The sequence below is a fragment of the Oncorhynchus clarkii genome, chromosome 6, assembly GCF_045791955.1.
Source record: "Oncorhynchus clarkii lewisi isolate Uvic-CL-2024 chromosome 6, UVic_Ocla_1.0, whole genome shotgun sequence".
Taxonomy (NCBI): Eukaryota; Metazoa; Chordata; class Actinopteri; order Salmoniformes; family Salmonidae; genus Oncorhynchus; species Oncorhynchus clarkii.
The window spans coordinates 7,168,051-7,178,076 of NC_092152.1; the positions used below are offsets into that span (position 1 = coordinate 7,168,051).

Below are 10,026 nucleotides of genomic sequence, written 5' to 3' on the forward strand. Positions count from 1 at the left end.
GACAATCATCTTTAGGTCTTGTGATAGATTTTCAAGCAGATTTAAGTAAAAACTGTAACCCGGCCATTCACAGGAACATTCACTGTCTTCTTGGTAAGCAACTTCAGTGTTTTAGGTTATTGTCCTGCTGAAAGGTGCACCCAGTGTCTGGTGGAAAGTAGACTGAACAAGGTTTTCCTTTAGGATTTTGAAGTTCCTTTTTTTTATCCTGAAAAACGCCCCAGTCCTTAATGATTACAAGCATACCCATGACATGATGCAGCCACCACAATGCTTGAAAATATGGAGAGTGGTATTCAGTAATGTGTTGAATTGGATTTACCTCACATATAACACTTTGTTTTAAAGTCACCGCATATGTTTCCTTCCTCTCCGGCAACTGAGTTAGGAAGGACGCCTGTATCTTTGTAGTGACTGGGTGTATTGAAACACCATCCAAAGTGTAATTAATAACTTCACCATGCTAAAAGGGATAGTTTATGTCTGCTTTTTTTTTTTACCCATCTCCCAATAGGTGCCTTTCTTTGCGAGGCACTGTAAAACATCGCTGGTCTTTTTGGTTTAATTTGTGTTTGAAATTCACTGCTCGACTGAGGGACCTTACAGATAATTGTATGTGTGGGGTACAGAGATGAGATAGTCATTAAAAAATCATGTTCAACACTATTATTACACACAGAGTGAGTCCATGCAACTTATTATGTGACTTGTTAAGCACATTTTGAATCCTTAACTTAACTAGGCTTACCATAAAAAAGGGGTTTGAATACTTATTGTCTCAAGACATTTCAGCTTTTAATTTTTAATGAATGTGGAATAACGTAATTCCACTGACATTATGTGGTATTGCGTGTAGGCCAATGACAACAAATCTCAATTTAATTAATTTTAATTCAGGTTGTAACACAACAAAATGTGGAAAAAGTCAAGCGGTGTGAATTCTTTCTGAAGGCAATGTATATATTATTAATTTATAAGTCCAAAAATGATTGTAGAAACCACAGATGTCCCATTTAAGTCAACGAGTCCTGTAACGACGTACACTGAGAGTTGGGAAGCTCAGGGAGTGAGTGTTTTAATAAATAAAAGTAACAATGAACACGAAAAACAAACAACACCCGACATGAAAACAGAGTCAATAACAGCTGAGGAAAGAACCAAGGGGAGTGACAGATATAAGGAATATAATCAAGGCGGTGATGGAGTCCAGGTGAGTGTCATGAGACGCTGGTGCGCGAGACGATGGTGATAGTTGTGCGGGATAATCAGCAGCCTGATGACCGAGAGGACCGAGAGGCCGGAGAGGGAGTGTAAGTGAAAGTACCCCTTCCCCGACGCGCGGCTCCGTCCGCAGGACGCTGTCAAAGGGGACGAACCTTCTACTTGTGTTCTACTTGTAGCCCTGGTTGTCCTGAAAAGAACATGGTAAAAAACTTCATTGTGAGGCTAAATGTTAAATGAAAAGCCGATTTTTGCATTTAAAAAATGTATAAAGTCCGAGGCGCTGCGTGCATATGGTTTGTTCGCCTGTCTGTAAATCAATGTGCGGGATGGTGTTTGTTTCTCCGGAGGGATTGGATAACGTGCACTGCAGCTGTGCTCCAGATGACTTGACTACTGCCAGCCTTGATTAGAATGTGCCAAGAAGCAGTCCCGTGTGGGCACGATTAAAATCTAAACCCAAACCAAGGAAAAATGTGACTTTCTAGTTTCCTAAATCTCCAAATTGAAAGATACTAACTTTATGACCAAAAGTGTTCCTATTTACACATTGTAGTACATTTTACCACTAGAATATGATGGACCGTTTTCAACCAGAGAATTTTGTTTTGGGGTTCCGCTCCCCTTTAATAAAACAGGTGGTGTGAATAGATACCAGCAAGAATAGCTTCTGGTTAAATCCCTGGTCTGTTGACTACCGGCTCTCCTAGTGTTTTGATGCTGTGTGCCTAATGAACACCACCCTGATTCTGATCCAACAAATTTCATACGACATTATTAAGAGGATTGGGATATGAAAGTTGACTGTTATTCTGACAGTTGGACGTAAATTCCTCAGCACATGGCCATGTCCGTGGGATAAATTGCAGAACTATAAAGGAGAGGCTCCTGTCATCAGGTCTTCAGTCATTCTAGATATACCAACTGCCATAGAGGTCGGAGCTGTTACCATAACAGCAGTTGAACTTGGCAACCTATCAACTCATTCACAGGCAGACAGAAACACTTTACATTTTCCACAGTGCATTCTGGGAATCTTCAGATCCCTTGAAATTTTCAACATTTAGTCAGCTTACAGCCTTATTCTAAAATGGATTTCAGTAATTATTTATCTCCTCAATCTACACATAATAGCCCATAATAACAAATCTAAAAAAGGTACTTAGAAAATTTTGCAAATGTTTAAAAAAACAGAAATACCTTATTTACATAACAATTCAGACCCTGTTTCCATGGATCATTCTTGAGATGGTTCTACGACTTGATTGGAGTCCACCTGTGGTAAATTGATTGATTGGACATTATTTGGAAATGCACACACCTGTCTATATAAAAGGTCCCACAGTTGACAGTGCATTTCAGAGCAAAAACCAAGCCATGAGGTCGAAGGAATTGTCTGCAGAGCTCAGAGATAGGATTGTGTCGAGGCACAGATCTGGTGAAGGGTACCAAAAAATGTCTGCAGCATTGAAGGTCCCTAAGATCACAGTGGCCTCCATCATTCCACCAAGACTCTTCCTAGAGCTGGCCGCTCGGCCAAACTGAGCAATAGGGGGAGAAGTGCTTGGTCAGGGAGATGACCAAGAACCCGAGGTCACTCTGAGATCCAGAGTTCCTCTGTGGAGATGGGAGAACCTTCCAGAAAGAAACTATCTCTGCAGCATTCCACCAATCAGGTCTTTATGGTAGAGTGGCCAGACGGAAGCCACTCCTCAGTAAAATGCACATTACAGCCGGCTTGGAGTTTGCCAAAAGGCACCTAAAGGACTCTCAGACTATGAGAAACAAGATTCTCTGGTCTGATGAAACCAAGATTGAACTCTTTGGCCTGAATGCCAAGGGTCAAGTCTTGAGGAAATCTGGCACCATCCCTACGGTGAAGCATAGTGGGGGCAGAATCATGCTGTGGGGATGTTTTTATGCGGCAGGGACTGGGAGACTAGTCAGGATCAAGGGAAAGATGAACGGAGCAAAGTAGAGAGAGATCTTTGATGAAAACCTGCTCCAGAGTGCTCAGGACCTCAGACTGGGGCGAAGGTTCACCTTCCAACAGGACAACGACCCGAAGCACACAGCCAAGACAACGTGGAGTGGCTTCGGGACAAGTCTCTGAATGTCCTTGAGTGGCCCAGCTAGAGCCTGGACTTGAACCCGATCGAACATCTCTGAAGAGACCTGAAAATAGCTGTTCAGCGACGCTCCCCATCCAACCTGACAGAGCTTGAGAAGATCTGCAGAGAAGAATTGGAGAAACTTAACAAATAGAGGTGTGCCAAGCTTGTAGCGTCATTACCCAAGAAGACTCAAGGCTTTAATCATTGCCAAAGGTGCTTCAACAAAGTACTGAGTAATGGGTGTGAATACTTATTTAAATGTAATATATCTGTTTTTTGTTTGTAATACATTTGCAAAAATGTCTTAAAACCTGTTTTGACGTGGTCATTATGGGGTATTGTGTGTAGATGGATGAGGGGAAAACAACAATTTCATCCACTTTAGAATATGGCTGTAATGTACCAAAATGGGGAAAAAGTCAAGGGGCCTGAATCCTTTCCAAGTGCACTGTATATCAGTCTTCAAATTGCACGACTGATGTGAAGAGATTCACTCCTAAACATTGATCACTGGCGTCAGGCAATCAAGCGGATTCAGCCGTAACTTGTCCTGACTCTTCCAAAGGCTTCATGTAATGAATAATATAATGTGCCAGTATGTGTTTCCCAGACAGTCCCCAACCCTGCTCCCCAAGACACTTGTTCCAACAGCTGCAGCCGAAGGGAGGGTGTGGGATTCACGGTTTATATTTATGTTCTCCGTTATGGACTTTCCTTTTCTTGTCCTTGACTTTGTCTTCCTACAATCTGTGCTGTTTACATTTGTAGTGTGTCAAGTTATTACTATAAATTATCGATCGTGGCGCTTGTCCGTTGTTGGACATAATGTGTCATTTAAGAAGAGCTGACTTTTTTTTGTTACGACCTTTTGTTTGTCTGAGAGAGAGACAGAGAGAGAGAGACAGAGAGACAGAGAGAGAGAGAGCCAGAGACAGAGACAGAGAGAGAGACAGAGAGACAGACAGAGAGAGAGAGCGAGAGAGCCAGAGACAGAGAGAGAGAGAGCCAGAGAGAGAGCCAGAGACAGAGAGAGAGCCAGAGACAGAGACAGAGACAGAGAGAGAGAGAGAGACAGAGAGAGAGAGAGAGAGAGAGAGTGAGAGAGAGAGAGAGACAGAGAGATATAGAGAGAGAGACAGAGAGAGAGACAGAGAGAGAGACAGAGAGAGAGAGAGAGAGAGAGAGAGACTGAGAGAGAGAGAGAGAGAGAGCTTGGAAGAACTCTGTTTAGTCTATAACAGTTCAGTATAATGTTCAACATTTGACATTTAAAACGACGTATTTGAAAGTCTTCAAATGAAGCTGTCCAATAAGAAGCAGGTATTTGACTGGTCCGTCGAATGGCCATATCATGTATAAGTCGGTTTCTTATATATCCTCAGGTGCACGTCTCAAGTGGCAGCAGATCTGCCACCAAGCAATAAAGCAATACTGTGTGGAAGCGGCGTGTATTTCTGGCACACTGGTTTCTGAACATGGCCATATTGGGCGTCTGTCGCTTGTTGATCTGTTGCTAAAGCGGAAAATGGAACTACTTCTTGTAAATCTACCATTTATGCCTCTTAGTACGTTTGTCCAAAGATCTGTAATGCACAATACAGTAGCTCCCCGTTTGGTCAAAGTGTTTATCCTCGTAAATGTATGAGATTAATATTAAATGTACCCCTCCATTGAATTCACTGTGCTGAAAAGTGAAGACCTCATCAACTATACTCTGGACCACAGAGAGATCCGATACAGGCCAGCACATTATTTAGACCTTATTAGTCGACCACAAGGTCCTTACATTGCTGACATTGGGCACCATAATAGATGTACAGTTCGGGGGGACCCATGCCGCAGCATGTGACATTTCACATCCAGATTTAGATTTTTACTGTGTGTGACATTTTAATGGCTTGAATCATGTTACGAATCCCTATGTCAGCTAAGGCATCGGGGTGTCTCTTGTCTGTGTTGATTAAAAAAGGGCTGTTAAACAGAGTACATTTGGGGTGTTTAACTTGGTCGTTAATTAAAACTATTAATCTCAAGAGGTTGAATAAAATATAAATTACACTTGTTTAAGTGCCAGTAATGTGTCAATAAAGTAAGAGGTGTGATCATTACAGGGTTGAGGTTTTCATCCTAAATCAGCCATGAATCCCCTTGTGACAGGTGGAACGGAAGCCTGCAACAGGGAGGGGAAATGAAACGCAAGTTTGAATTTGTTTTGAAATGGTTAATACATTTCTTCTATGGGTAACAGGGGTTGACGTGTTACGTTCGAACCGCTCAGTTTTCTACCGGAAAACACCATAAAATGGTCAAGAAGACTAGAACCAGCTCACCTGCTTTTACACTACCAGTTGACTGTCAGCTGTTCAATGTTTCTCTTGAAAACATCATTTCAAAAAAAATATATATTTTCAACATATTAAAATGACACTTCAGTTCTCGTTCACCTAACAATGAGGTACAAACATAAATGAATCACTAATCATATGAAATAAATAATAATATTCAGAAATGAATCACTAATCATATGAAATAAATAATAATATTCAGAAATGAATCACTAATCATATGAAATAAATAATAATATTCAGAAATGAATCACTAATCATATGAAATAAATAATAATATTCAGAAATGAATCACTAATCATATGAAATAAATAATAATATTCAGAAATGAATCACTAATCATATGAAATAAATAATAATATTCAGAAATGAATCACTAATCATATGAAATAAATAATAATATTCAGAAATTAATTAACATAACGAGGGCTTTACAATGATGGTAAAAAACTCGAAGAAATGTTGGGGTTTAAACGGGTTCAAATCTTCCCTGAAAGTCGGATAAACACGAGGACTACATGGCGAACGCCGACAGTCGTTTAAAGCACCCTCAAAATGTTTTGGATGAAGAGTTACTGTCTGACTCTCATAAGGTCCTGCCAAAATATGTCAAATATTTACAATGACAGTTTTAATGCTTAATGACATTTGGCAGTTAACAGATGTCTTGTCCTTAATTGTTGTTAGTCATATATCATGTAAGACCTAAGGCACATTAAAATAACTTGAATGACATAAACTCTTAGTCTGCGTGGTGCGAATGTTCTCTTAATCCACAAACGCTCCGAGTAAATAGCGTCTTCTCTAATAACAGTGATATCAGTGGCAGAAATAGGCTGTTGTGGAAACGGTGGGAGATCTACTGAACAATAAACCTTGGCTGCAGTGAAGACGAGCACGGTCCAGAGAAATGAAAAGATCTCGACAGATGATCAGCCTCTTGCTCAACAAGTGCGTCCAGATTCTCCCCTTATGGGGCTTCTTGTACTGATGTGCTGGCCACTGCAGCTGGATAATAAAACAAGATGTATTCAGTGAGGTGAAATGTATTGACTAGAGCCGAAACAATTCTCTATTCTACCTGACAGACAGTCATATCTGTTCTACACAATACATTTCTATGTTGAACGTTCTGTAAGGTTTCACCCTGTTGAACATTCATTTAGCTGCACCATAATAGACACAAAATATATTTTAAATGCTGAGGTTTGAAAACAGAAAATATTTGATACACGTTGAAGGCTGTGAATGAAATGTCTGACTTGGAAGAAAAAAAAGAACTTGCTAAATTACCTGCGTTTAGAAATGATTTTTAGCAATGTCTCTGCTGATTGTGGCTACTTCAAAAGTTGTTTTCTTTAAAAAAAGGGTGATTTAAATGTAAAGGAATCTGTTACTTCATTGTAACTATACCCTATTAGTTCTATATCCGTTTTATTGAAACCAGCTCAGCTGCTAAGTGGTTTACTTCAGTGAAATATGAAAGTTTATTAAGGCAGCTTTCTTGCTGTCAGCAATATAAAAGTTGAAGGCAGCTTTCTTGCTGTCAGTAATATGAGTGGAGAATATGATTGAAATACTGTACTGGTGTTAGAATCCTAAGAGGTCTTAACAATCCTACTGGACCAAATGAAATGATTGGCTAATAAAAGGGTCTCTCTCCAGCATCTTCAAAACATCCTAATGTAGATACATCACTACACGTTAGATTTCAACCTTTTACGAGCTGTAATTGAAAGCCTTTGTGTTTCTGTTCTATTGAATGTGGGTGATAAATTAAACTAAGCACAGCACGAGGTCAAGTCCGTTCCAAGCACGAGGTCAAGTCCGTCCCAAGCACGAGGTCAAGTCCGTCCCAAGCACGAGGTCAAGTCCGTCCCAAGCACGAGGTCAAGTCCGTCCCAAGCACGAGGTCAAGTCCGTCCCAAGCACGAGGTCAAGTCCGTCCCAAGCACGAGGTCAAGTCCGTCCCAAGCACGAGGTCAAGTCCGTCCCAAGCACGAGGTCAAGTCCGTCCCAAGCACGAGGTCAAGTCCGTCCCAAGCACGGGGTCAAGTCCGTCCCAAGCACGGGGTCAAGTCCGTCCCAAGCACGGGGTCAAGTCCGTCCCAAGCACGGGGTCAAGTCCGTCCCAAGCACGAGGTCAAGTCCGTCCCAAGCACGAGGTCAAGTCCGTCCCAAGCACGAGGTCAAGTCCGTCCCAAGCACGAGGTCAAGTCCGTCCCAAGCACGAGGTCAAGTCCGTCCCAAGCACGAGGTCAAGTCCGTCCCAAGCACGAGGTCAAGTCCGTCCCAAGCACGAGGTCAAGTTCGTCCCAAGCACGAGGTCAAGTCCGTCCCAAGTCCCAAGCACGAGGTCAAGTTCGTCGCACGAGGTCAAGTCCGTCCCAAGCACGAGGTCAAGTCCGTCCCAAGCACGAGGTCAAGTTCGTCCCAAGCACGAGGTCAAGTCCGTCCCAAGCACGAGGTCAAGTCCGTCCCAAGCACGAGGTCAAGTCCGTCCCAAGCACGAGGTCAAGTCCGTCCCAAGCACGAGGTCAAGTCCGTCCCAAGCACGAGGTCAAGTCCGTCCCAAGCACGGGGTCAAGTCCGTCCCAAGCACGGGGTCAAGTCCGTCCCAAGCACGGGGTCAAGTCCGTCCCAAGCACGAGGTCAAGTCCGTCCCAAGCACGAGGTCAAGTCCGTCCCAAGCACGAGGTCAAGTCCGTCCCAAGCACGAGGTCAAGTCCGTCCCAAGCACGAGGTCAAGTCCGTCCCAAGCACGAGGTCAAGTCCGTCCCAAGCACGAGGTCAAGTCCGTCCCAAGCACGAGGTCAAGTCCGTCCCAAGCACGAGGTCAAGTCCGTCCCAAGCACGAGGTCAAGTCCGTCCCAAGCACGAGGTCAAGTCCGTCCCAAGCACGAGGTCAAGTCCGTCCCAAGCACGAGGTCAAGTCCGTCCCAAGCACGGGGTCAAGTCCGTCCCAAGCACGGGGTCAAGTCCGTCCCAAGCACGGGGTCAAGTCCGTCCCAAGCACGGGGTCAAGTCCGTCCCAAGCACGAGGTCAAGTCCGTCCCAAGCACGAGGTCAAGTCCGTCCCAAGCACGAGGTCAAGTCCGTCCCAAGCACGAGGTCAAGTCCGTCCCAAGCACGAGGTCAAGTCCGTCCCAAGCACGAGGTCAAGTCCGTCCCAAGCACGAGGTCAAGTCCGTCCCAAGCACGAGGTCAAGTTCGTCCCAAGCACGAGGTCAAGTCCGTCCCAAGCACGAGGTCAAGTCCGTCCCAAGCACGAGGTCAAGTTCGTCCCAAGCACGAGGTCAAGTCCGTCCCAAGCACGAGGTCAAGTCCGTCCCAAGCACGAGGTCAAGTCCGTCCCAAGCACGAGGTCAAGTCCGTCCCAAGCACGAGGTCAAGTCCGTCCCAAGCACGAGGTCAAGTCCGTCCCAAGCACGGGGTCAAGTCCGTCCCAAGCACGGGGTCAAGTCCGTCCCAAGCACGGGGTCAAGTCCGTCCCAAGCACGAGGTCAAGTCCGTCCCAAGCACGAGGTCAAGTCCGTCCCAAGCACGAGGTCAAGTCCGTCCCAAGCACGAGGTCAAGTCCGTCCCAAGCACGAGGTCAAGTCCGTCCCAAGCACGAGGTCAAGTCCGTCCCAAGCACGAGGTCAAGTCCGTCCCAAGCACGAGGTCAAGTCCGTCCCAAGCACGAGGTCAAGTCCGTCCCAAGCACGAGGTCAAGTCCGTCCCAAGCACGAGGTCAAGTCCGTCCCAAGCACGGGGTCAAGTCCGTCCCAAGCACGGGGTCAAGTCCGTCCCAAGCACGGGGTCAAGTCCGTCCCAAGCACGGGGTCAAGTCCGTCCCAAGCACGAGGTCAAGTCCGTCCCAAGCACGAGGTCAAGTCCGTCCCAAGCACGAGGTCAAGTCCGTCCCAAGCACGAGGTCAAGTCCGTCCCAAGCACGAGGTCAAGTCCGTCCCAAGCACGGGGTCAAGTCCGTCCCAAGCACGGGGTCAAGTCCGTCCCAAGCACGGGGTCAAGTCCGTCCCAAGCACGGGGTCAAGTCCGTCCCAAGCACGGGGTCAAGTCCGTCCCAAGCACGGGGTCAAGTCCGTCCCAAGCACGAGGTCAAGTCCGTCCCAAGCACGAGGTCAAGTCCGTCCCAAGCACGAGGTGAAGAGAGAGCTCCGATGTTTTTATAAGCAAAATAATAACAAACAAACAAAAAAAAATATACATATATATAAGGTCATTGATAAAGATTAGTGCCACTAAAACCTAAGTAAATAAGGTCAGATTAGATTTCATTTAAACTATTTTAGTGGTAGTGGGGCAATATGGACAGTATTTTAGGGACATTGGTAGTAACATTG

The 10,026-nt window shown here is 45.0% G+C and overlaps 1 protein-coding gene across 1 annotated transcript; it reads left to right on the forward strand.

Moving 5' to 3' along the window:
* Positions 1–1,242: 1,242 nt before the first annotated feature.
* On the forward strand, positions 1,243–9,830 carry LOC139411826 (serine/arginine repetitive matrix protein 4-like). The gene is made up of 2 exons (XM_071158567.1): positions 1,243–1,310; positions 7,472–9,830. Exons 1-2 carry the CDS (start codon positions 1,243–1,245, stop codon positions 9,828–9,830), a joined length of 2,427 nt encoding a protein of 808 aa, XP_071014668.1.
* The last annotated feature ends 196 nt before the right edge of the window (positions 9,831–10,026 follow it).

Bases quoted from the DNA above. Each gene is read 5' to 3' on its own strand.
- LOC139411826 (XM_071158567.1), top strand. From the start codon at position 1,243: ATGGTGATAGTTGTGCGGGATAATCAGCAGCCTGATGACCGAGAGGAC. The intron at 1,311-7,471 runs GTAAGTGAAAGT...AACTAAGCACAG, and splicing joins CGAGAGGCCGGAGAGGGAGT to CACGAGGTCAAGTCCGTTCC.